Source organism: Andrena cerasifolii, chromosome 7 (assembly GCF_050908995.1).
Source record: "Andrena cerasifolii isolate SP2316 chromosome 7, iyAndCera1_principal, whole genome shotgun sequence".
Taxonomy (NCBI): Eukaryota; Metazoa; Arthropoda; class Insecta; order Hymenoptera; family Andrenidae; genus Andrena; species Andrena cerasifolii.
In genome coordinates this window covers 8311710-8339440 of record NC_135124.1, presented here as the reverse complement: position 1 = coordinate 8339440, position 27731 = coordinate 8311710, and the positions used below count along the sequence as shown (strand labels likewise).

The 27731-nt window shown below is 52.9% G+C and overlaps 1 protein-coding gene across 5 annotated transcripts in view; it reads left to right on the top strand.

Moving 5' to 3' along the window:
* The window catches only part of Ds (dachsous cadherin-related 1), a 291395-nt gene that overhangs the window by 242107 nt on the left and 21557 nt on the right, over nucleotides 1–27731 (top strand). For all 5 annotated transcript variants that reach the window (XM_076817177.1, XM_076817182.1, XM_076817181.1 and 2 more), the window contains 4 exons: nucleotides 4102–4581; nucleotides 20975–21138; nucleotides 21228–21632; nucleotides 24885–25293. In XM_076817177.1, coding sequence (XP_076673292.1) covers nucleotides 4102–4581; nucleotides 20975–21138; nucleotides 21228–21632; nucleotides 24885–25293 — 1458 coding nt within the window. The remainder of the gene's footprint in view (nucleotides 1–4101; nucleotides 4582–20974; nucleotides 21139–21227; nucleotides 21633–24884; nucleotides 25294–27731) is intronic.

Genomic DNA, 27731 nt, shown 5'->3' with positions numbered 1-27731 from the left:
ACAACTCCGGTCCATAATTGTCGCTCGTTATCGATACGATTGTTCGGTGTGCTACCAGGCTCGCCGACACCATCGGCACAATAGCACCGCTCGGATATGACGGGAGAGGAGCGCGCGCGGACCAACCGCGAGGCGCGCACCGCACCACGCGAGCCCCAGCCTCCCCTCCTGTGATTTATACCACCTGCTGACGACTCCGGAGACGACGCAGCGCCAGAGCTAACGCGCCAGGCCGCGCCGGTCCTCAAGATACGCGATTACCAGGCGCAGGGATCAGCCTGCACCGCCCAGGGCGCCTAGCGCGCGATAACTATTCTCCTAAAAACCGTCGCGGCAAAAAGTTGTCCACGCTCGGTCAGGATATCGTGGAAATGAAACGACTCGGCGAGGCCTGCACGCACCGGGCTGGGACCATCGGCGATTTACGCTATGCGCTCGCTGTGTCTGATTGCTTCGGAAACGAGATGCCGGGGCAGACACTCTCGTCCTGGCTGTTAGAAGCGGCGGGGCCTAGGCGGGGAACGCATTCGACGATAAGCATCTGCCGGTGAGAGGAACGATAACCTAAACGCGCCGGCGATAGAGCACGTTAATGGTGTCGGATAACGGCAGAGCCACGCCGATAATTATTACCTACGAGTGGCCCTCTTTGAATCGAGCCAGAGATCCGCGAACGGCTAGACGATACGCTCGCCCGGCTGGATGGGATCCTTTCAGCTGGTCACTTTGCTCGGATGCAACAGCGATCGGACAAGCACAGCGGACGCCCGCCGGCTCCTCGGGGATATTTAAAACGTAGAGGAGACCGGGGTTGGTTGTAACACGGGGTAAATTGTAACGTAAGTAAAATCCTTTCAAACACAAATCTGGCAACCCACAGCATGCGAGAGCTGCTTGACGGTATTAGCACCGTCGGTTTTAGGGACACAAACGAGCGTTGTGTATTCATTTTGTGGTTATACCCCAGAATTTTAGTATTTAGAGCGCGTAAGTGAATGTTGTCTTAGCACTTTCATTTCAATTAACCGTCATTAGAATCCGTTTAAATTGTTGCTTCTCTGTCTGAAACGAATCAGTACACTTGGTTTATTACAATGTGTACGCATTTTAGTGATTTAATGTTTAGTTTCTCGTTTGCTGAGATAAAACGCAAAATTCAAGCTCGGGATAAATTGTAACTACTATGTTATTAAGTACTTACTCCGCTCTAAATGGTGATAGAGCAATCTGTTTGCTGACACATCAGAAAAAGAACAATCGAGAATCCAAAAAGTAGAAAAAAAAGTATATTGGCAAAAGTAAAGAAAGCGAAGAAGATTTTGATAGAATCAGATGAATTGCTTAATAATTGTTTAACTCATGTATCTATATCAAATGTTTAATAATGATCTGTGTTTTCATTTCTATTTTTTAGAAATGTTTATTTGTGCTCATATTTGTATTTAAATAAGTAAAACAGATGTGTTACAATTTACCCCGGACTGTGTCACACTGCAACAAAGGTTCAGATTTGTTTAAGATGAAGCTAGATGTCTAAGAGTCCAAGATTTTGTCACGTACTTTCACGCAATCAGTTCACCACACATGTAGGCAGTAAATCACGCAAATTATTTCCTGATTGAGGAAAACACTTTAGAGAAGAGACTGTGAAAACTCTTTCTGTTACAATCTGCCCCGGTCTCCCCTACCTATGCTGCAGCGAGATGGAACTCGAGCAGCGTAATTTTGCCAAAACTCTGCCGCCGGGAGGGCGAGGGCTAAGAACGTTCAAGATGAGCCGGGACGCGCTCGTTCTCCTCCGAACAATGCGACGAACAACTGGATAACATCTGAAGAGATTTCGGTCCCGACTGTCACGGATCTTGACGAAACGGAGCCCGGGCTCGATGCTATCTCCTTTCTGGAAATTGCGCATTACGTGGCGTACATGCGAAGCGGTCCGCGCATCTTGATGCACGTCCTACGATCAACGGACAGAAATGCAAAGAAAGGCGCGGTCGGAGTTGCGGCAACTTCCTGAAAGCCGGGACGACACTGGCGACTGGTGACTTTATTGACACCGGTGTCATAAATCTCTGGGACTTAACTCCCACCGACGATCATTGTCCCCGGCCGTTTTTCTGCTTTAGCGCTCCTTTCGGACCCCTACGCGCGCTCCGGTAACCTCCGGCCTGTCACCGAGGAGGATTTAAAAAGCCCGTGGTCCCATTCACCGAGCTCGGTCGTCCGAGAGGAGGGAACGTTAGATAACCCGCTCGAAATGTTTACTATAACTTTCCTGTCGCCATCGGTTGCGCAATACGGCACGCAGTTGGTCCGGGGCAACTCCGTTGAGCACCACTGCAACCACCGGCCGCATAAATCTTTCGCGGGCTCGGTATCCTCCGCCGCAGGAACCTCGAAAAGGACTCATCCCGGCGATCGAGCGCGTGAAATTAAAAGGGTCGGTCTGCCGGACACGGGGCTATCGGAATACGCGTTGCGGTGTCGTTGACCTATGTCCAGGAAGCGGCGTCCTCCTCCGACACACCGACGATATCCACTTCTCGGATATTCGGTTTTATTCGATCGTTAATTTGATCGATCTCCGAGTGCCAGATGCGCGAGGAATGTCGGAGGGTCGTTTCGTGGGGAGCAGACGGAAGGAGGAAGAGAGCCAGCGAGCCAGGAGGAGGAGGAGGAGGAGGAGGAGGAGGAGGCGCGGAGAGAAAAGGAGTCGGTCGATAGAGAAATTAGGGGTGCATTTCTTCGAGGGAATTCGCGTGGCCGAGTATCGCAGGGGCCCCGAAGATCGGCATTTCGATACCTCCGAGTCGTACAGGAGATGCCACGGCCGCACCGCGGCGCGGAGAGGTGGCCGAGGGCTTCGTCGTTCTTTTCGGTCCTCCCTGTGAAAGGAAGGGAAAGGGAGGAGCGGAGAATGGAGAGCCGAGAGAGCGGCGAACAGGGGGACTGGCCCTTGACGCATGACTCCAATGACACTCGTACCTATAAATCTCGTCGCGCTCCGAGCTCCGCGCGGCCGAGTCCATATATTACTATGAGTTACGGGTGTAAACCGTTTAAACATCGGATTACCCGTTTTACATACTGTCTTTAATATTAACACTTGCGTCCGTTGCGTCGCCTAAATCAGACCGGGCAACCAGGAGCCGGCCGTTATCGCGCTCGCGTCGATTCGCGCCCATTCAGGCCGCGCTGTTTCCCGCGACGTCGATTAATTAATCCCCACCCGGTGACCGTCGGTTTCGACGAAAGGGAGAGGAACCGCGGCTCGCGATTAGGCCCCACGACGAATAACGTGATTTACGGATAGCGATCGGGGGAGCGTTATTACTTTCCGTCAGACCGTATATCACTCTCACGCGGAGGGAGGCGATACTTCAACGCGGCCGAACGAATTATCAGCCCCGCGCGCCACTTTTTCTCCATTCTTTTTTGATCCGTTTCGACGAACAACGAGGCGATCGCGGCCCGGCCGCGAGTATTGATCGATCGATCCGCCCGTATAATTGCTCGGAAAGCAGCACGAGCAGAAAAGAAGAGCGGCCAAGTAGTCGACGGGACAGTGGGAGAACGGCCGGCCCTTTCGGCCACACCGAGCAAAAATTCCTCCCGCTTGAAATATTACGGCGAGCGCATTACCCTGCACCGGGGGTAAGAAGTCCGCTGGACCGCGCGCGCGCGCGCGCGCGCGCTCCTCGAAATAATGCGCGAGCGAAGGAGGCCGCGAAAGGCAGAAAGTGTAAGAGAAAAACGGAAGGTATGAAGTTTCGTCGGGGAGAAGTAGAGGGAGAGAGAGACGTCGAAAGGTGGTAAGGGGCTGATTGGCTTCGAAAAAAGGCAACGGTACCGGGCGCTGATGATTTATGTCGACCGGCTCCGAGAGTCCCCGTAGATTTCGTTCTCTACGCCGGCTAATACCCCGACATTATTTGGCTCGATAAGAGGATTTCGCCCGAGAATGAAATAAACATAATCGCTCGGGTCCCGCGCTTCAGGCCCCCGTAAGAATCGCGCGTCAACTTCTATAATACATACACAGTGCTTCCCAACTTCCAGGTAGCCGCAGAAGCTAATCGACCGATCGTTTCGTTGCAGGAGGACTGAGCACCGTGGCTATCGTCAGGGTCCAAGTGACGGACGTGAACGACAACCGTCCAGTGTTCGAGCCGCGAAAGTACAACGTCACTCTGAAGAGCGACAGCCCGATACAGGGACCGATCCTGAGGCTGGTGGCCACCGACTTGGACGCAGGACTCTTCGGCCAAGTCGCCTATAGGATCACGAACGGCAACGAGGCTGGCGTTTTCCACATCGATCGGAACACCGGCGAGCTGCAAGTGGCCAGGCCCAGCTTGCTATCCAGGTCGCCGTTGCATCAGCTGAATGTGACGGCAACGGATGCGGCTGGCCTGAAGAGCACCGTCGATGCCGAGGTTCGGATCACCACCTCGTCACCTGGACACAGAGTGGCCAGTTGCGAGAAACCGCGATACGTGATCACCGTGAAGGAAACGGTCCCTCAGAACAGTATCGTCGGTGGCGTGAAAGACGCAGCTGCATCATCCTCATCGACGGGTACGATACTTACGATACTTGGTAGAATTCCCTATTGTCCCATGCGCTTGCTCGCGCTACTTTTCCATCGCGATGCCCAGCGGAGAGAGGGTTGCGTGCAGAGGCTTCCTGCATGCCAGGATATCAATCGGTGCAGCTTGGAGAGCGAGGTAGGATCGTCGCGTCGCGTTGGTCGGTAGCCGGGCGAGCGGATCGAAAACGTATTCCACGCGCGGCGTTACCGCGTTAGCATAGTCGCGTCACGAGAAAACGGCGGCGACGTAGCGAACGCCCACGTGTTGGTGGCTACGTGCAACTACGTAGAGGCCAGGGTCCGCGAGGGATCGCATAAGAGGAGGCAGAGCGCGGGCCGAGTATCCTGTATCCCTCTTTCCTCGTCTTCCCTTCGACGGGGGAACCGACGCGACGCGACGGCATGTAAATCATACGAGGGAGTCTATTGTGCGCGATGCCTCCGAGGAACGCGGTGTCCGTTTCGACGGTGCGCGAGCCTGCAACGTTTGGGGAGACGTAGAAAGTCGTTTGGAGTCGGGCTTCGAGGCTTACCTTCCTAACCTTATCGTGGGAGGAAAGCGAGGATCGTCGGACGATAGGAGTTCTTAGGGGGATGGTGGTTCGGTAGGAAAGATAGAGCTACGGAACAGCCGAGCGGTGGGCTTTGGCGAAACAGGTGGTGGTCGAACTAGCCGAGGGAATAGAATTGGTGAAGCGACGAGGGACGCGAAGAGAAGACGGAAGAGGCGAGGAGAGGTAGGCTCGAAGGAGGGTAAGGTCGCGAACGGGTGGGTGGGTTGGTTGGTGCGGACGAGGACGTGGACGCGAACGCGGTCTCGGTCTTCAGCGAGGGTTGGGTGAGCGAGGGGAAGAGTAAAGGCGGGAGAGGTACGTATCCGTGTTTCCACACTGGTGGTACATCCGATGCAAGATACGGCGCGTCACGACCTGCGCTCACCGCGCCATATACCCGATGCGCTGTGTAAAGTGTCTCGTGGCGTATCGACCGGCACGGTTCGCTACGTTATAGGCCCGAGAATGGTGGATAGTTTACACGGTGGTGCCTTACCGGTGGTCGTATTGTTCGGCCGCCATGGCCCGCATATGCAGCCTGTTGCATATCAATGCGCGAACCTCGAGTGTGTTCCTCCTCCGTCGAGCGACGTCCTGCCGCCTCTCTCCTTCGCTCCACCGACAGATCTCTTTCTCCTCTCCGCGTTCCTTCGCATACGATCGCGAACACGCGAAACGAGAAGAGGCCCGAGACAGACGTAGGCCACGCTATCTGGGGTTAAAAATTATCCCCGACCCCGTCCGACGCGCGGCAGATCATCATCGGTCCTCGCGAGACGTCTCCCTCCTTCGAACGTCCGTCACACGCGGGCGAACGCGTCGCTGGAATTCCGTGCGCTCGCGATTGCAGATAAATCGTAATTACCGACGCGACCACGCGGGTGAACTCGGGGATTCCGTGAAACGGAATAATAAAATAATATTCATAATAAAATAAAATCGAGTGTCATTCAAATACGCAGATAAAAAATGGGTTCCCAATATGAGACCCAGTTTGTTTTTTCCTGAAACTTATTTTTTCTTTCTCTATTTTATAAAGTCGGCATATGAAATCAATTCCTTCGCTAGTGCAGTCTTCGTTTACGCGAGTGTTGCACGAGCTTGGGGCAATACATACATCGCTGTTTTTCATCAGCAGAAATACGGACATTTAGAGCATCATATATGTAATTAGAAATTACTAATAGTTAACAATCTTGAAATATCTTTCTTAAATAGTTTTTGAATTGCTTGATTTATTATTAAAGAATTAATCAATTACTCAGCAAATTTTCATCACAAACAAATTTTTTACACCTTCTTTATGACGAGTTATCTCTTAAATGAGCAGAAATTGGGACATTCACCTTACAATCTTAACCTACTCACTTGATACGCCGTTAAACTGTAATTTACTTCGAATAGCACAATAAAAAAGACGTACTTTTTCGGCTCTTTATATACATAATAACAAAGACGTCATATGACTCTCACGAACGCCCAAAAACGACTGCGACTAAGGTCCTCCCCGTTACCCTCGCCATTAACATAATTATGCTGCGATATACAATCACCCGTTTACGAATGCAGATTTCGAATTCGGAACTTATCACCCGCCGGACTTTCAGCTCCACCCTGTCCTACGTCGCGGGGAGTAATTAGTTGGCCGCGAGGAGGCAACAGCACGGGCTGTACAGTCGTAACGCTTCCTGTACCTATAGATCCCATCGACACAGCGATTTCGGAGCGCGGCTTCCGATCGGCCACGCGTCCAGACGAGAACCTGTTGGCACGGAAGATCGGGGCCTGGCAGTCGGGCCCACAATATTTGACACACGGCAGCCAATCAGATTATCAGATTAAACTCGGACGAGCGAGCGGACGCGGCGGCGGTCGTCGGCACAGGTGCGATTCATTTGGTGAAAGAGCTCGCGCCCTCCAATATCTTACGACGCGACGCCTACTCAATGTATCCACAGGCCGAGATTCATCTGGGCCCAGGAGGACGGCCGGCTTTCTAAATTTTGCGCCCCGCTCGCTTATTTGCATAATCATTGCCCGGGAATGTCTCGCGTCCGCGGACATTAACGGCGAGTTCCATTAATTTCGTGTTTATTGCGGAACATCGAATCGCGCTATCAGATCGCCGACGAAAACCAGCGCCGGAAGACGTTACCGCCGCTTTACGAGCACCTGTTCCGATAAAGCGGCGGCGTTCCCCGTGGAAATACGAAGGAACAGCGCGGTCGTTAGGCGGGCGCATGATCGTCGAAAAAGCGAAGGCCGTTAAAAGCAACGTAGACGAACTCCTTATTGGGGAGGCGAAGGGTCCGGTCCGTGGACGGACGACCGTACGTCCCTTCCATAAAACCTGGCGACAAAGTGAGGAACGCGCTTCATTTTACGGCCGAGTTTATGGTACCTCGCGAAGGGAATCATCGGCCGGATCGTGATCATCGCGTCGACTAGAGACGACCGGTCTTATCTTATCCGCCGAACGAGCGGCCGCTCCCAAGTTTTCTCTCCACTTTTCGATCGCGCCCGTGCACCTATACGCTCGAGGTGTCGTTCCACGATCGTGGCCGAGCCGCGAGGCCTAACGCCGATCGGGAATGGAAATGAGAGGAGCGTGCATCGGGATTCGGCCCCCTCGTCGCGAGCCGAGAGATCGACGAACCGATTATTCGTAGAAAGCGGCGATCCATCCAAGCTTTTCACCATAGAGCTCTTCCTCGTCCGGGTGAACAGCGACGACGGGGAACCTGGGATTTCACTCCAACGGGCTTACGTAACCCCGCTGATAAGGTATCCTCGGTGCCCTGGACATCCTCGACCCGCGGATACCACTGCCTCTAATTTAATCGGTTGATCGAAGGGTGCTTGTAACGAGATCGAATTACGCCGCGGATTCCTCCGGTTCTCGATCAGGCGTTTCGTGCTTTTCGTACCCTGGGATTCTTGTCGGGGGAATGCGCCTGGAGTGGCGGTCGGCGGACGCGGGATAGAACGAGAGGGTTGCAGCGCGGGAGACGAGAAAGCAGGACGAGAAAGAGACGAAGGAAGAAAGGGATGAGGAGGTGGGCCGTCGTCGTCGTCGTCGTCGTCGTCGAGGTCACATAAATCGTCGCGAGTCGGATTCCGGGCAGCCGAACGCAAGCCGCCATTGTCCACGACTTTTTGCCCCTCTCTCTCTCCTGTTCTCTCCGACTCTCTTCTGCTTCTCTCCTGCGGGAGAGCTGCTGTTGCGGAGCTGCACTCTTTGCATACGCTTTAAATATCACCGCTCTGCTCGCTTTGAGGGCTCCCAGCAGCACGTCTTTCCCTCTTCTGCCCTCATTTTCCAAGGCACCGGGCGAACAGCGGGCCGGAGGAGACGTCCGACGTCCAAGGGAGGCCGAAAACGAATCTTCTCTTGTTTAATGCCCCCTTTGTGTCGACTAGATGCATCGACTTTCTGCGATCGAGTAGCGCGATCTTCGATGCCGGTTATGAGCCTTATACCTCTCACCGCCCTGACTATGCAGGTACATTGGTATAAATCGGCGTCTCTTCAGCGCTCCGCTTGAAAGAGTTGTCCCCAAGCTAACGACCGACGTGTCTATCCACCGGCTCGTTCCCAGTTTTCTAGTCGGTCACCGTGAGCGACGATCGTAATTATGTGCTTCTCGATAGCCCCGTGGAAAGGTCGAAGCATAATTTGTAGATCGAGCAAGAGTATCACTATTGGGGCCGATAACGGCCCCGCGTGGCCCTCTCGGCCTTGAGAAAGCGATTTCGAGTTTTCGAAAACGACCGAGGCGACCGCGGCTAATCTTATCCCGCCGACACATCGTTAGTCTTTAACGAATTTAACGACGATACTATATAAAGATCAACGAGCAGTGGCGTCGTTCCAGAGTCTCTATAAAGATACACGGAGATATAATTCGAGGGCCGATCTGGTTGTTACGACCGCGGATAAAATTCGGTTCCCCCCTGCGGGAGAGGATCGTCCGAGTTTCGACCGATTCTACCGATGCGACGGCCGAATTAAAAGGAGAACATCGTGTCGGCGCCGCGACGTGAACGGGCCGAAGAAAGTGTGCGATAAAACACGGGACATGGTAGATAAAGAAAGAGGAAGAGCCGTGTCGTTTGAAACGAGGATGATGCAAAAAGTAGGATTGTTTCTTACCGAAAGATGAAGTATTCGACGTCGTGACGCGGTCGATTCGCCTGGCTCCCCTTCCTCCGTCTTTCCCTCGCCGGTCCTGCTGTTCCTTTTTCTCCCCGATCTTCGGATCTTCCCTTCCCCTCCCCCGGCCCGCTCGGCAGAGCGTGCGGTCTTGTGCGCGCATCGTGCTTTCGCCGGACTTGCAAATTTTGCGCGGGCATCGTCTGTTCGGGGTTCCATCTTAGCCTGGCTTTGCATCCCGAGAGGATGCGAGCGAGCCGACCTAAACCGAGCTGCGAGATCCGCGGTTAAAGATAGCGAGCGAGGACTCGCTGCCACGGCGGGACGAATGCCCGCAGTCTGATTTGCGTAATTCCGTTCCTGGAATTTCGTGTCCCCCGTCTGCCTGTTCTCTTATTCAGAAAGAAAACGCCAGGCCAGGTAGATAAGAGAAACGTCGCCCTGTCAGCGGGTTTTTGGCTTCGCATCCGTTCGCCAAGGGGCCAGCAACGATAGATACCTACGTACGTCCACGTCGGGGCCGACTGCCGACGCGACGGCTTGATTCGTTCCAACGAATCATGAGAACGTTCGACCGAGCTTGTTGGCGCGTGAAATATTACAGCCACTTGACTGGGTCGGCGCGGAAATTTCCACAGTTCATGAGGCAGCTTCGCTAGGACGGTTTAATAACTCGCAGGTGTGGCGGACTCATTGTTCGTCGCCGCTTAAGGCTCGGCGACCTCTGCCTCGCGGATTCTAGGTACATACTAGATTGATGCACACGGAATGCCGCTTTTTCCTAATAGCTCCTTAGAGACGCGTAACTGTTGCAAGATGTATGTACCACGAGAAATGTCAGCGGCGAGCCGCGGATCTTCCCCGAGGTGCGACGCATGCGCCCGACAGCCGGAGGAAATCCCTCTGTCTAACCCCGATTGCTGACTGTTGCGTTCGGGGAACGCTGCCAGTCGAGAATTTTGCGTGGTCCCAGGACTGGTGCGTCAGCTCGGGTACCCTGGGATCGCCAGTTCCCATCCCGAGGACATGCTTCCGGGGGTGAAACGCCGATGGAACAAGCCCCGGGCCCTGGGGGACGAGTTGCAGGCAGGAAAAGCACGTCTCCTCCGTTCAAGTAGTATGTGCATGGTTGTGACCAGACACGGGTAATCCCGCTTTCAATCCACGCGGACTGAAATCGCCGGGCCGTGGTTTCGTGAGGACAGCTCCGCGTGTAAGCGGCCCTCCGCTAGCTCGCTGGTGGTAGCAGCGGTTGCGAGTGTGCGTGCTTGTGAACATATAGATACACAGATAGGGCTGCGCTACGAGGCGTGATGAGAGCGTACGGGGCCCGCGATAGAACGACTCCCCTTTCTCTCCGCGCTGGGTCGATGATGCGCCTTCTTCTCGACTCTTATCTCGCGCCTCGTTATCGCCGTTTACCATCTCACGGTCTAGACTTTAGAGTCTAGAGTGTAGAGTCTAGAGTCTAGAGAGCCGAGGGTCCTCCGTGCGCTCTCTGTACATGCACATGCTCCACCATATATATGTTTTTCTCGCTCGTTCTACGATCCTCGGGCGATTCGATCCCCTTTCTCTCCGCTTCGCCTTCAGTTTGCCTTGGAATTTCGAGGGAGGGGAATTACTGCAGGGTAATCCTAGATGAGATTGTCGAAGGGGCGGGCGGCTAGGTGTAAAGGTGGCCAACGGAGGTGAGAAACGTCTCGACGCTTCGCTATGCGGCGAAACTCTACACTTTGTCGTTCAATCGTGCACACTAGGGTGGCTCTTATTTTCGAGTTTTGAATTTTCTTCGGGGCACCCTCCGGGGCACTGCCCCTCGAAGATATAGAGTCCATTATTTCGATAATTTTTCCGAATTTCGGTCCCTAATTTTCAGGAAACATTCATGACATATCAAAAACTGAAAATAAGAAAAATTTTTTTTTTACCTTTTTCGCATATTTCGGTATATTCCCCCCTTAAATGTTTCAAAAATATTCCTCGAAAATAAAAATTTCATATTTGTGACAAACCCGTAAAATATTTCATAAACTCCAGAGGAAACTTTGGTAGATTCCTATTGATTCGTAAAAATAAGAATATTACATCGAAACTAGTGAATTCAGCGCTTCCGATAATAAAACGAAGTACAGCCACAAAATTCCACACTGGCGATTCAACCTCGATTGACAGATTGACTGACAATCAGTACAACCAACTACCAAAACTCAAACACTGAAATCCACACAGTGTGAACTTTTGCCCGCCCTCGAACTCTTACCCCACTCTACTCTACCTATCGAGTGTACCCCCGAGCGCAGGTATTTCGAGATGGGAACGGCAAGAGTCGCGGTGCTAGACAACGGTAGCCAAGGTCCAGCATCATTTTATTTCCGCTCGGCCGCGAGCTGCGCAACCTTATTGTCGCCGTCCATTGTCTTGTCGTTCTTGCCGCCCTCCGCTTCTAAACCTTCTTCTTCTTCTCCTCCTACTGTATAGCCGTCGCCGGCCATACCAGACCATTTAGCGGCATCTGTGCAGCGGGACGTTTTACGCATGTACGAGGCTCTATTCGTTTGTTTACCGGCCTGGATGCTTGCATTTCTTGCGCTATTGTGCGCCTGCTACACGTTCGCTCCGCTCGTACTTGCCGCGGTGCGGGTATAGGCCCAAAGGGGCCGGGAGCAAGCGCTGCCGCGAGAACCTATCGCCCCGCTGCAATTTGTATAATACCTTCGTATTTCTGCCGATCTCAGAGCCGTTCCCCTGGACCCCAAGCAATCTTCCTTCCGCATAGTACCGAAATTCAAGAACGAAGGCGCAGCGATACTCGCAGACGCGTTAAAGTTTAAAGAGCAACGCGGTGAAGCTCGGGGCGCAAGGTAGACGGAACCAGGGAATGACGGCCAAAGAGGAAAAGAGGGACAAGCGGGACCCCCGTCAACGACAGCATACCTTTACCACGGTATCGCTTCTTCATCGCATTCGTCGCGTCGCTCGACGCTACCACGACCCGCGGCTAATCATCATTATTTAATTACGAGGTCGTTTTTCGTTACGCCGCAAGTAGCGTCGTCGGCTCGCGGAGGCACGTCCCTCTCGTCGGAGGCGGTCGCGTCGTTTCGCCGATGATTTTCGTAAACGGCCAAGCGGCTCCGCGATGCTCGCGCTGGAATCGTCGTTAAATGGTGATGATGGATTACGGATCGCGCGGGCTGACGCGTCGAGAACGGTCGGCCCGGGCGAAGGGACGCCGATTAAAATCGTGGCGGACGTTTTCTCTCTAATTCGCAGTTCTCCAATTTGAACGCGCACCGTATCCCTAATTAACGAACGACCGGGCTTCGATTCGTTTCGCTCGGCGTCAAGTCCGATCGCGGCTATCTCGATCGTCGCTATAACCGCGGCAACCCGGTCCAATTAAAAATCCGCGAATTTATGCAAACGGTCGGTCTTTTACTGGCGGCCGACCAGGCCCGAGGCATTCCCGAAATCGATCGCGGTCCGCCGTGTTGGGAATCGGGAAGCGGGTAGACGAGGGTAGACCGTCAGCGCTCGACGGCGATCCTCCTATTTAGAGCGGAATAGCTCGTAATTCGGCGGGGAATGGGCCCGGCCGACGGGCCATTTCGGTGGCCGAGAAAAGAACAGACAAGGTGACAAAGTGCATATTCACCGGAGGCGATTACGGGCTCTCTTCGTCGCTCGTAAACGGGCGTTTACGCGGCCGGTGGCTAGTGGCTGGTGGCTGGTGGCTACCGCAGCCTCGGTGCCGCCCCTGAGGAGCCGATCAACGAGCCAGCCACCGAGCGACCTCGAGTGGGATGGCCCGTTACGAGCTAATTAGCAAAATAAGAGAAACTCTCTGTGAGGTATACAGCGTTGCGGCAGCAGCGTAGGCAAGAGAACTCGTGCGTCCTTATACGGCGTGATCGAATCGTCAGTCTGTAATTTATCGCGAGTTTTCTTAACCCGGAATGTTTCTCCTTGTGAAACTCGGTACACCGGTTTTTTCTCCTCCCTGCCGCCGATCTCTCGTTTCTTCCTTCCCTTCTTCTCTGCCCGGACGTTGCGGGAGCAATTAAACGCGGTGCTTAGACAGACGAATATCGGCCCAGCGCGTTACAGCTCCCACGCAGCGTGCCTCGCGCCCCTGTGAGCTCCTAGCCGAGCGCCGCGCCGTCGAAAACCGCGTAATCGGCCGCGATCGGATTATAAGCGGCGAGACAAGGCCGCGCTGCATTCCTCCGTGTAATTACCCGCCTCTAATTAACCAAACGAGAGCTTCTTGCTCCGCGTTTTGCTCGGTGCTCGGGCAGTTTTTGCCCCGGCCTCATAGTCGCGCGATGCACGCGTATAAATAGCGTGCAGGGTATTTTTAGCGACATCCACGCAATCGGTCTCGCAATCTGGGGGGTACCGGGAAAAGGTTCAAAGTGGATTTCAATAAAACTATTATGCATCGGAAGATTGTTCGCTTCGTGCCGCGCGCGTGCGTGTACGCGCGCTAGTCGGGGGAAAATTAGCCGGCGATAGGGAATAGAGAACAGGGGCGAGGTAACTTGCACCAGAGGCCGCGACGAGCTACCGCCAGTTTCAGTGCTCTTTTAGTTCGCTCGAGTACTATTCTGCACGCGATGATCGAGCGGACGGGCGAATGGACCCTCGGTCGCATGCCACGGCGTTGCCGTTTATTAACGCGGCTTAACGTTCGCGAGGATGGCTTCTCTTCTCCAGACGAGGGAATGCGCGAGTCGATTGGCGAACGCTCGATATCAATTAGAAAGTTTTTGCCGAGAGGCGGCGGCACATATCGCCGACTCGTTTTGTTCAAGGGTGGCGACGACCCGCGTGCGCATCGCCCGCGGACAGCTATCTGTCTAGGAAAAGTAAGTCCACGGTGGCGCGATGGTACCGCGACTGCTTACTCGCTGAAAACGTTCGTCCTCGTCGCGAGCTGACAAGGGAAGGGGACCTTCAGCACTTGCAAACTCAGAAATTGTTTATACTTACAAGGAACACTGTTCAATTGATGACGGAATGCCGCAGATTTTTTTATATAGATCGAAAGTATATGTCACAAAGGTCGCAGAAATGTAAACTAAAGATGCTCCCAAAAGCTGGTCTGACCTTGAATAGTCGACAAAGGTGGAACCGGGGAGAGAAGAGAAATGAGGGAAAGAGAATGACAAATCCGTGTGTTGAAATTTAATTATCTCTATTATATGAAAATACATTATAGTAAATGAATGATAATAGATTAATGATAGACAGATTTGTCATTCCATTTCCCTCATTTTTCTGTTTCCCCCTGTTCCACCTTTGTTGATTTTTCAAGGGCAGACCAGCTGTTGGGAGCTTCTTTAATTTAAATTTTTGTGACCTTTGTGACACACTTGACATCTAAATTTCAATCATCCTTTGCTTATATTTCGGCTCATTACTATAATTCCCTCCCACCTGATATTCGAGGTTTAAATTCGTTTCCTGACTTTAAATGTAAAGCTCGGCGATATATAAGATTACATTACGCGTCACAATAACTTTCTAGTTTCTTAATGTTAGTTAGTTTTTAGTCATTTAGTTAGTTATTTAGTTATGGTTAGGCTTCTAACAGTATTAATACTGCAGCCTCGCCATTTACTTCGCTTGTATTTATATATTATTTTCTTCTCTGGATGTGTCAAGTAATAAAGACGAATAATAATAATAATAATAAGGGAAACCTTAGTGTAGGTATTCGACCCCTCACGCTTACTATTCGTAAGCGCTACGCACTGGCCCACGCTGCTCCTTGGTCATTGCTGTCTATCAAACTGTACTCGACATTTTTCAAAGTCGATTTTCTCGAATTTGAGAGGGAAGCGCAGCTTACTGCTTCGGGAAATTAAAGTCCGAGCGAGGACCTCGAGGCACACTAAGTACATAAACAATTTCTGAGTTTGCGAGTCCCGAAGGTCCCCTTGTGAGAGCCGAACGGCGGAGCGACTGGTCTCGCACGTGAGAACGAGCCGAGCGGAAGCAGGACCAACTATCATCGCGCAAGAACAGAGCGCGGGGACTGAGAGTGGGAGCACGAGGGGGCACGAAGCACGAGGGAGACAAGAAAAGGAGCACGGGAACGGGAGTCAAGGAACTAGAAATGAATTCCATTTGTGCGATTGAGAGGGAACGCAGCCGGGAACGGAGGAACCGAGGGAGGAGGATGGAGCAAAGCGGGAGAGAGAGAGAGAGGAGAGGATAAAAAGGGCTGGCACGACGTCGAGTCGCGTCGCGAGGAACACGGCGCGGTGTGGCGCGGCATCGAGGGGGTTAGCTTGCCTCGTGGTAGACCAAGGGGAAGAGGCGAGGATGCCGTGGGGCCCCGGCGAGCGCGGGAACGGAGGTGAGCCGATAGAAAAGAGGAGGATAGGGGATAAACGGAACTGCTGGTCCAGAGGAAGACGCGGATAGATTGTAAATAAGAGAGGGAACCCTGGTGAACGCTGGATTATTCTGAATCGGGCAGCTCTCGACGAGTTTCTGCCGGCTGGTATTGGCGGCACGCTAGAGGCCACGTTGTGCTACGAGGTGTTGCACGAGTACGAGGTGTTGCGGGGGTACATCCTCGGCGTATCGGGCACGTGTACGCGCGAGTACGCACACGCGCACGCACACAAGAAACAGCCACGACGATCGTAACGGGCCATTGACTGGAACCTCCGGGACCGGCCTGTATCTCGACGGTGGATTTCAACAGCGAGACCATTACTTAGATTCGTAGCCACTAAGGCGGCAAATTTTGCCCCGTCAGCTGCGATTCAACGGCACGAACTGCCGCGGTGCTCTCGCAACGCAGACGGACGCCACCCGATACGCGAAACTACTCGCGTAACCGTTCCGTTCCACTGGTACAGTGACCCAACGATCCCGCCCTAAGCGTGCCACCAATTAAAGAAGACACTTTTCGAGCGGGCAATATTTATCGCGATATCCCGCAGCGCCGTTGGAACGAGATGCTTAGCGATTCGGGCGACGATTAAATTTGCAATGCTAATGGATCTTTATGGCTCCGCAGATTGAGAGATTGGAGGGAATCTGATGCCGGATCTGTGTAGCGGCGGTTAAAAATCCCGCGAACCGATCAGATACGCATCTTCAACGCGATACCCCTGGCCTAGGCGGATTGCCCATCCGTGGAACGAGTGCAACGCGATCGGACCGTGGAACGCGATTCCCCGTTTCTATTAAGACCCTCCGCTGGCGCGTTGCCGTGCCTGCTCGGAGTTCGCGGGCCCTGGAAGCGACATCCTTCGATCGGCGGCTCGACGGGGCGAATTTCGCGAGAACGCGATGGCCCGGCTCGATTCCCTGGCACCGAGGACTGGCCAAGGGGAATGCCTTGCGAAAGGGCGAGAATCAGTAATGAGTACGTTACGGGTTCGTTGGCTGGCTCGGGTTCCCGGGCGAGCAAAAACTCGCTCTCGATTCGATCCACGAAGCGCAGAGAGACGAACGCCCCGAAGAGGAGCGGAAAGAGGACGGAAAGGCAGAGGCAGGGAAAATGGGAGGAGGAGGCGGTGGTGGCGGTGGCGGAGGAGACGTGGGCCAGGAGGACTTCGAGGGGCCCGGCTGGACCGGCGATCTCCGCGAATTAATCAAATACGCGAGCGATTTGTCTTCGTTACACCCACGTGGGCACCCCGGAGGGACGCCTGTGTAACCGGGGTGACGAAGCCCGCTCGAGCCGGCACCGCGGGTGAAAAACCCGTTCACCGACTGTGTCCACCAATCGCAATTTATTCCGCCGATGAACGGGCGTAAAGGGCGACGAGGGTACGTTTCGCTTTTGACGCGGGCCACGGCTCGACAGCCGTAACTTCTGGGACGCGTAAAATCCCGATAAAACCTTTTACCGGTTTATTCCCTACCGCGGCCCCGTCGCTCCTCCAGCGCCTCGCTCGGGCCTGGCCCGATCGCGCAATTTCGCGATTATCGATGAGTATCTAGATGGCCGCGGAGGGAATGTTCGCGTTTGTTTATATTGCCGTTTAAAACACCGCGACCGATTATATTCGAGTGGCCCGGGCAATCTTGTTCCCAGTTGCCAGTCGGAGAACGCGTCCCGGAGATCTGCTCGGACACGCGGACTCGATTTTGCCGTATTGGGATGCGAAGTAAATCGTAATTATATACGGAGAGAGTAGTACAGGATCGGTGGACCCTCCTCTCGCGGCCGAGACTCGATGGAAAAAGATCACGCGGACGTTTAATAACACGGGTACCGAATGCCGATGGGTGTAGGTACAGCGTGTCGATGTGCGTGCACGTCTCTCTCTCTCCCTGCCCGTCTGCTACCACCACTAGGCTCTGGATACGCGAGTGTCCGGCTCCCTGGAGTCGTCGCAGCGGCACCCAACCGCACTCCGGCCGCCATCTCATCCCTGCGCTATTTTACAATTACACTTTACGATACACAATTTCGTACAAACCTGCTTACATCTGCAAGCTCGCCAACCGCGCGCCGGTGTTCTCCGCACCCTGGCCTGTACGTATCCTACCCACGTACATTTACATGCGCGCCGACGAGTTTGCAACAATTTTAATAACACGGCTATCGAGCGCGGGATAAGCATAAGTTTCGGCCGCGCGTGTGTGCGCGCGCGCTTGTAGCTTGTCTGTTCTCCAGATCGATATCGGTCCGTGGTAGCTGTACCCCGACGCACAGAAGGCCAGCACCGAAGCGACTGTAAGAGTAACGTGGCCGTGGCACGGGCTGCTTTCCAACTACTCGGCAATTACCCTATAGACGCCGAATTCTCCGGGACATCAATGTCCGCGATCGCGGTCCGTATATTGGTGTACGCTTCAACCCTTATCCGTTCTTCATTTCGCGAACTGAATCTGTCCCTCGGCGTCGAGTTGGCACAGTGGTATAAGATCGATGAAACGACAAGGTGGACGGTTATTTTTCGAGTTAATATTTACATCTTAGAGTTTTCACAACTTTCGCGTAAAATGAAACGATGCGCAGGGCGTACTGCTGGTTTACAAGACTCACAAATAATAGAACTGTATAACTTTTTACGGCAAACCTGTGTGAAATTTATTAAATCGACTTTACTAATCCTTGAACTTTTAAATTAATGTACTGCACTCTACTCAGACTTCACCTAGAATATGCATTCGTTAATTGGTCGCCAAGTAAAATATAAACATCTCATTGAGAGGGTGCAGCATGAGTTTCTTAGGTTTACTGCGTATAGGATAGGTATGGCAATTAAAGACCACGATTACACCCCAATTATGAATCATTTGAGTTTGGGATCCCTTGAGTTTAGGAGAGCTGAGGCGGACTTGCTTTTCCTTTTTAAGATTATTAACAGCCTTATCAATTGCCCTCAACTCCCTGAATTGAATTTCTATGCTCCTAAGTGATCGTTTAGATTCACACGGACTTTTCTCCCACAGCTGTACTTCCGCAATGATCAACTTGGACCCTTGTAAACCGCATATGGCGAGTAAATATATGATTATAAAAAGTTCATTCATTTTAATTTTGGCGGGGTGATTATTAATTATACTGGTAAAATAAAGGGATATAATTATTATTTCACCAATAATTGAAATAAATATTATAGATATGTAGATTCTACGAAGAATCCCTACAGTGAAAAATATTAATACTAAGTTTATAATTGAGTATAGAACTAGTATTAAAATAAGTATTAATGGACATATAAAAGTTATTAAGGTTGATGTAATAATAATAGTTATTATTAAGAGGATTATAATTGTGGCTAATTCATATCGTGCTATAGACTTATTCGATGTTAACATAAGCAGCTTCAGAAATTCGGTCCACAGAAACTTGCAAAGCACGCGACTTGTCCGTCTCAGCTGTAAAATCAATTATACACACTAATGGGGACTTATCCCCGTCTATCGCTGAAAATAAAATTAAAAAATTGACACTAGGGACGGACGAGGGTTAATGTACGGAAGGTGGACGTGGTATAAATAGCGGTTCATAAGTTACGCCGTCCACGTACCCAACCAACGAGTGTCTTCTAGACAATCTAAACGCAGCCCTGAACGATCGATGCTGTTCGATGTCAGCGATGACGATCGGGGACGGATGCGACGTCACCAGACCTCGTGGAAATGGAAGCGGTCGCGGCCACCTTGCACGCGAAGCCACGGAGGCGGTGCCACTTCGCGTCCGAGGCTGCCAGGTTTTTCCTACGGTGGCCGAGGAGAAGAACTCGATCGATTCCATGGGAGAAGACCGTTCGCTACGCGGTAGATCCGAGGCGTTTGTCGAAACGCATCCAGGGAGGTAGCGTAGTCCCGTGTACAGTTTATACGCGCGAGCGATCTCCCGTTTTGGATGCAAGTACGAGCGACCGATCGCAGCAATTATCGACGGGCGTGCCGGTGAGCCAGACCGGCGAGACGCAGGAGACATACCGTGCCGAATCAGACTCGTATTAACGACTCGTCGCGTTCTTACACCGCCGCCTGTAGTCTAGCCTGTAATATAGACGGCGTGGCGCACAAAAGACCGGCGAAAAGTCGGCCTCTTAACGATAGAGACGCAACAAAGGATCGATCAGTCGGCCTCGGGTAAATGTCACGAGGATACTCCGCGAGGTAACCGCGACACAAAGCGTTAACGGTTCTCCGGAACGTTCAATAGGATCTAGAAGTCTGACTCGGGCTAGAACAATACCACGTGGGATTCCGCGTGGTTCCATGGCGGCGGAACATCCCTACGGTTCTTGGCGTGTCGGGCGTGGGCGGACGGGAAACGGCACTCGTTATGCGCCCAACGTGCCCTGCTCTGCCGCGCAATCGTCCATCATGCAATTGCATCTGCCAGCGGTAATGATCGCTAGATTTGCCTATTAATTGATTTCAACCGGCCCATTCTCGCCGACGAGTTCCCGTTCACTCGAAGAAATCGGTCCGGAACGGCGCGAAAGAGCCCTCGCTTCTCTTCTACCCACCACCGTCGGTGGGCCCGCGGTCATTCGTCATTCGACTGTCCATCTGTTCGTCCGTCCGATTCTGCTCTCCTGGAAATTAGTCAGAAGAGAGGAGAGTTGGCTCGGATTCCGAGAGGTGTGCGCGCACTTGGTAATTGGTAGGAGCATTAAAGGATGATGCATGCACCGTACACGCGCGATGCGTTTCGCGGAACGAGGCGGCGCGGCGCGGCGCGGCAGCGCTTAGCGATATCGTGCGCCTTCGATTCAATCAATCGATCATAGCGTTCGTGGCGGGGAATCGCGGGCCGGCGGCGATTACGAAAACTTTCGTGCAATTTTGCGCGCCGCGGTGGGAAAGGAGCAAAATGTACACGTGAGAACAAGCGCGAAGTTATAATTAACGAGCAGCCTGCTTATATAGTATCCGAATACTTCTTCGTCATTTTTGCGCTTTCAGCCTTCCCGTGGCCCATCTTTTTTTTCCGCCCGTTCCCTTTAACCGAACCAACGAACGAACTGTTCGTTCGGTAAAGGTCCAGGGGAGGGGGGAGAAAATTAATACGAGGTTTGCATCGCCCCTTCGCCGGGCCTCCCTTTTCGCCTCTCCATCAAAGATTCAAGCTTCCGACGGTCGTTCGTAAAACGATCATTACTTTAAAAGAAAAGCACGAGAAAAAGCCACTTTGTAGCCGTTTAATAACGATAATAACTGTGTTCGCAGGTGAACGGCCAACCAGATTTTATTTGGTGAAGGAAGAACCGGATCTAACGATGGACCCCAACACGGGAACGATCCGCGTCCGCCTTCCGTTGGACCGGGAGACCCGGGACAAGTACATTGTGAGCGTCGAGGCGCGTAATGGGGTGTCAGTGGGTTACTGCCAGGTGAGCTTTCTCGAGATTAATTAGACGAAAACGGGAGGGCTGCTGCAACGGCCAGATTCGCATTCCCCTCTCGTGTTCTCTCGTTACAGGTGGAATTGAACGTGGAGGACGTGAACGACAACACGCCAACGTTCCCGACCACGAGCGTCCGCATCTCCGTGCCGGAATCGCACCCCCTTCACACGGCCCTTTACGTGGCACACGCAACCGACCCGGACGTCTCTCCGCCTCTCCCGATACGCTACGTCCTCGGTCAAAACAGCAACGATCTGTTCGGCATAGACGCTCGCTCGGGCGAGCTCTATTTAGCGAGGAGATTGGATTACGAGACCCAGCAGCGGCACGGCCTGCTGATAAGAGCGCTGGACGGGGTCGGCCTCTCCGCGAACCTCAGCCTGAGCGTGGAGGTGCAGGACGTGAATGACAACCCCCCAGTGTTCGAGAGGAACGAGTATCACGTGGAGGTTCCCGAAGGCGCCAAGCTCGATTCCCAAGTGAGAAAAATCTTCATTACACGCCCGTCACGCGGCCATTTGTTTGTCGAGGGTGCGCGCCAACGTACACGGAGACGCGCGCGAGGAGGAGCGGAACGTCCGCGTCGCGTCGCCTCCGCGAGAGAGACGAACCGAGAGAAATTCTGGATCGGAGAGAGGCAGAGGGGAACGGGAGTTAACAACCTCTCCTCCGCTCTTCCTACCTTTCTCTCGCGTGTTCCGCCGCATTCTCTTCCCGTCGACTGTTTTTGTTCCTCAAAGTCGTCTCCGCGACGCGTAATTTCATTCGGCGCGCCGCGCGAGAACCAGGAAGACTAGGGTGCAGGGCCCATATATCGGACATTCGGTGATGGCGTGGAAGTTATTTCAGAATTTCAACGAAAGTTTTCATACATTCTGGGGACTTTTTGCATTCGACTGATTATTAAGCATTTCCGTAAGTTCGGGACTTTTTGATTTAAATGAATAATGAAATATTAAAGAGATATTAGTAAAAATGTGATACAAAATTTTGTCGCAATTACCGGACACGCTTAAGGGGACTAGGCAGTCACATTGCTAGAAAATCAAAATTGCGAATTAATTACAAAGAGATGAATACAAATTGTGATTAGTAATTTTGGGCAATGTTTGTTGATACTATAAACAGTAAAAGAAAATTATTTTAATAATATATACATATGTATGACAGCGCTACAGTTGCCTGATACATAGGTGTTTTTTTCTGGAGCAGTTTTGCAGTGATTCTGACCGTAAGAAATTGAATTGTGAAATATTCTCTGAAATTGATACTTTGCCCTGACCCCCAATTCTGCCCTGAACCTATTGAGAAAGAAAAAAAATCAAAATTATAAAAATGGCGGCTGTAAAACGGCAAATTTTAAAGAAACTCGATTTTTCGCCAGGGAAAAGGGCCATTTTATTTTTTTTTTGTCAAAACAGAAGTTTTCACAGACTTACGCGTAGGTTCAGAAAATAGGTTAGATCATTCGAACGTTCACGAACATCCGGCAACCGTCGAGTCAACGCGAATATTGGCGAGTCCTCGCTTTAATTTTTTAGAATATTAAATCACCTCTATATGCATTTTGTATTATTATTTAAACTTAGTACTATCACTACATAATCATTTTTGTACACTACATCAATTGAATTATTATTATATCGACTCTGAAATGTAAGTGATGCTCAGCCATTTTGATAGTGAAAATGGTCAAACGCCTGGATTGTATAAATCACGAAAATGAATATTGTGCGCGGTAATAAGGGGCTGTCCGGTACACGGGTCCTTTACCCTACCTATCCGCCGACGAACCTTTGCTCCCTGCTCCACCGAACGCGACGCGACTTCCGCGGATGCTCTGCTGCCTCGGCTCCTTCTCTACGGCATCCCCTTTTTCGTTCCCGTTCGATCAGACGCGCGGAACAAAGTGGAGGAAGAAGAAGACGTTGACTCATCGGGTTCATCCTGTCAGCGGAGAACAGAAACGAATTAGCTGTACGGCGCGGCGCGCGAGAGATTAGTCGATGCGGATTGCGGGTTTACCAGACAGACCAGTTCGGTGGAAGGATTGATAGAGTATAACTGATAGTTTGATATAGGAGCGCGGCTCTCGCCGTAACGCGATATATACATACGCGGGGCCTGCACGTATCGCGGGCCACTATGGAGCCTGGTACGCGCTGGATTGATAGGTAATCGTTGATAGGCTCAACAGAAACGCGGCGCGCAGCTGCACGTTTTATGAACATGCCTCGCTAGTCTACCCTGCTCGAGAGGTTATTTATCGTGGTTAAAGACCATTGCCGGCTGACTTTGAAGGGAACTACGGCGGTCTCTCGGAAAGTTTTGTTAGTTCGTTAGGACGTCGGACGTCTGGCGCGGAAGTAGGCATTCGCATCGCGCGGGTTCGCTTCCGTGGAGATCGTTAGGCCGGTGACGAATTATTTGGACAATAGATGGGAGATAGAATCTCGCTTGGTCGCTTCCGAAACGGCCGACCGTTCTTCAGGGCCGAGGTGTCGAAAGGGGAAGAGGAGGGCAGTGGACACGGTTAGAGGGACGGGTCGGGAAAGAGTCATTAGCTGGTTTGCGCTGGAGAACACGTTCTTCATTGCGGCAGCGGTATCTAGGCATGGGGCGAGCGACGACCAACGAACAACGACTACCTCGCGGTGGTAGCCACCGGTGGACGCAATCCCGAATACGAGGATACCGATGACGAATGGCCGGGAGATCGCTGCCGCGAGATAGGCCCGTTAAATGACGTCACATTTTTAATACAACGGATACACGAGGGTACGATAGAGCGGAGGGACGAGGAGACCTGCGCCTACCTCCTCTCCTCCTCTCTCCCTCTTTCTTTCTTTCCTTCGCCACTCGATCTCTCGTTCCATCTTTCTGCCGGTATACGTACACGTATATATCGGTGCTATCTATCGGCGAAACAGATCTGTGAGCTGTCGGTGGTATCCGGACAATATCTTAGCCACGGCAGAAGCGGAGAGAGACAAGGAGAGAAAGAATCGGGAGGGACGACGGGGGGGAAGTAGCAGCTCCAGCAAGAGTAAGCTGGCTACAGTGAGCGTAACCCTTCACCCGCCGCGAACTAATAACGTACAGTTAGACACATTACAGCCTGCTCCCACGTCAGGTACTCCTTCTAATGGTGCCCGCGATCTCCCCCACCTTTTCGTCGTCCCGCTTCCCTCGTAGACGACGACCGATCGCTTCCATCCTCGTCCTTCTTCCTCCGTTCACGCTCGTCGCCTTCTCTCCCTCGCTTTCGTCCATCCATCATTGCCCGTGCGCCAGCTTCGTGCACGGGATACAAAGTTACATACCCTCGATCCTACGCTTCTTCTTCCACCTCCATCTCCTCTCCCTCTGCCGCTTCTCCTTCTCCCTCTTCCTCCTCGACCACCGTAATTCACGATCCTCCCGCGCTGGAAAACATCGACCGGTTCGAGCGCGTTTAGGGTTCGCGGTCTTTGGGTGCGTTTAATTAATACGGAACGACCGGATCGACTGGTCTTGTCTCCTCTTGCCGCCTCCTTCTCTCTCTCTCTCTCTCCCCCTTTCTCTGCCTCCGCCGCCGATTCTTTCCCTCATTTTTTTGCCCCTCAATGAGAAACGTTCACGTCGCAGAAATTCAGATTTCCCCTCGTCCAACAGTATCGTACGATAATCGCTGTCTCCGGTTCTGCCGTCGTGTCGCAGCTCTTATGAACGTCTGGTTTTCTGTCGAACAGATCCTGCAGGTGACCGCGGTGGACCTTGATACGGGCAATAACGCGAGGTTGAGTTACCGTCTTCAAGGTTCCACGGCCTTTCGTATCAGCCCCAACACCGGCTGGATCTATCTGGCGCAGCTTCTCGATCGCGAGACCCTGGATCGTCACGCCCTGACGGTTCTCGCGACCGACAACGGCTCCCCAGCCGCCACGGCCAGCGCCTCGGTTCTGGTGACGGTGCTGGACGACAACGACAACGATCCACGCTTCGAAAAGGACTTCTACGGGTTCGAGCTGCTGGAGAACTTGCCCTCCGGCACGCTGGTCGGCTCCGTGAGCGCCTCCGATCCTGATCTCGGGAAGAACGCGCTGCTCAGGTACGCGGTGGTCCAGGCCAACAGCAGTTTCGCGGTGGATCCCGATACAGGTAAGAAGCCTACACCTTTCTCGAGATTTCTTCTTCTGTTTGCCATAACCGGCGTCAACCCGGGCTGCGCGCCAGCGTGTACGTAAGTACGTGTTCCTCGTCGAAACGACGGGACGCTGGAGTGTTTACGAAAGCTGTCCGGTGCCGTCTCGAGCCGGTAACGCGTGGGATCCCACGTTCCTCGAGCGGCCAGAAAAATATTAGCAAATCCACTCTGGCGGAGTTCGGTTGATCCTCCACGAAATTAACACGCGCGCCGAGCCGCGCTATCGAGCACACTGGCTTCGGAGAGATTTACTACTCCGGCTCCTTTGTAGCCTCCTGCGAGAGGAATGTACTCGACGCGCCTAGCTTCTCGCGGGGGAAAAATGATGGATTCGAATTGAATTCGAGCGGTCGCCGCCGAGCAACGCGAGAGGAAACCGGGAGAAAGGGGCGATTAATTTTCTAAATAGCTCTCGGCCGTCGACGCTCTTAATTTACGCGCTGCTCTTGCGTCAACTCGGCAGCGATCCTCGGTCCTGCGTGTACTATTGTTAAACAGCAGTCTCGAGCGATTGCTCAAGCCCCGTGGCAGCGCTCCGAGCCGCGATAGATCTTCGCGCGGCGCGCGTTTCGTAAGCCATCGAAAGCGCTTAATGAAATCGGCTTCCATCCAGCGGACAAAGCTCTAACGCTCGCCGTGCCCCGCCCGTGCGCGCACGTCGCGCGCTCCCAAGATTTATAGCGGCCGCGGAGGGATAGAGGCGCGCGGGGAAAAAAAGACGAGCGAGCGTAAATTTATTTTTGATACGAATGCCTCTAATTGGAGGACCATACGACGCAATATCGGAGATACGGACGGTGGCCGCGATTATTTCGTTTTTGTAACATCTCCCCTGCTTCGTGGATATCAAAGTATAATCCCGTAAGAGTGGTGCTTTCACCTTGCCGGCGTGTAACGAATCACCAGAAAGGGGCCCGGGTTCAGCGCACACCGCGAAACCACCACGCACGCTCTCCGGACAGAGAGATATAGCTCTCTCACCCTCTCCCGCTCCCTCGTATGCTACGCGCATACACGTGGTTTGATTGGCATGCGACACGAGGGTATTTGTGTACATGCTGGTTCGAGACCAGGCCGGTCTTCGTCTCATATCCACGAGGAGTCTCGCCGGGCTGCCTGTTTGCAGAGGTGGGACTTCTCCAGTCATCCCGGCGCGAACCTTTTGCCAGAGAAAAATGAAAATAAAGGCCGTCGCGCTGCCGGAAGTATCAGCGGTCCGGCCGTGCCGGTACCTACTTCTATATTAATCTTTCGACGGCGGAGGGAATTCGAGGGAAAGCGTAGGTCGCGGGCAATCGTTCGTTTGGTCGTGGAAAGGGAAACACGGGTAAAAAGCCACCCCCTTCGCGAAACGTGAGTCTGCTGCGCCTCGTCGCCGCTCTACCTTCCGAGAAATCTTCTATTGATCGTGGCGGCGAGGAGCGACGGGCTTTTCTAACGCACGCTCGGGCGAGCATGGATTTCCAAATATTGGAGGAGACACGCGGTAACAGAAAGAGAGCCGGGCCAGAGTGAGGTGGGGCGGAAGGAGTCCGTCGCAGGGTCCCACGGTTAACACGAGAAACGCATTAGCACGCGTCCTACGATATACTTCTTATTGTTCCGCGATGGTATCCCTCGATGCCGGCGCGTTTGCATGTCCCTCGTCGATCGTTTGTCTTCTCGGCGACGAGCACGGCCACGTCGACGGGCCTCGGTTCGCCACGCCGCTGGTAGACGAAGAGGACACCGTCCGAGTGGACTAGGTACGTCGAGAATTCGTGGAGGCACGCGGCTGCACCGCGTGTCCCACCGAACGCCGACGCCGCTCCTTCCACCCTGCGTACGAATTATTATCCCGATCCCTCTCCAGATCTCGGAATAGTTCTGCCCCGGCCGGCTAGGCGGTTGCTTAATTACCCATTAATGCGCCCGGCCGCGACCGGTCGGCGGGACAGCCCCGACCTGCGTCTTCTCTCCCTCCCGTCTTCTTCCTTTTCTCCAGCTTCCCTCGCGACTTTTGCGCGCCGTCTACTTTCCGAGATACGTAATTACAGCGGGCCTCGTTACACGCGCGACCGTGCGCACATCCCCGAGCTAGTGGGCACGAATATAATATGCGAGAGGAGGACGGAAACGAAATACGATAGTCGAGGCGCGACCGAGGAATTCGAGCGTTCGAATGGTGTTTCTTCGACCGTACGAACGACTATTATCCAATTAACCGTCCCGGTCCTGGGAAATTGATAAGCTCCGTCTAGCAGCTCGTCCGCCGGCCGTACGTACGGACTTTTATACGCCGCAATTTACGATATCACTTGTCCTCTTATTTACGGCCCACCGATCGATTACCGACAGTTTCCTTTATACCGATCGGAGCATGAATTCCCCTCGAGGAAGCGATCATACTCTA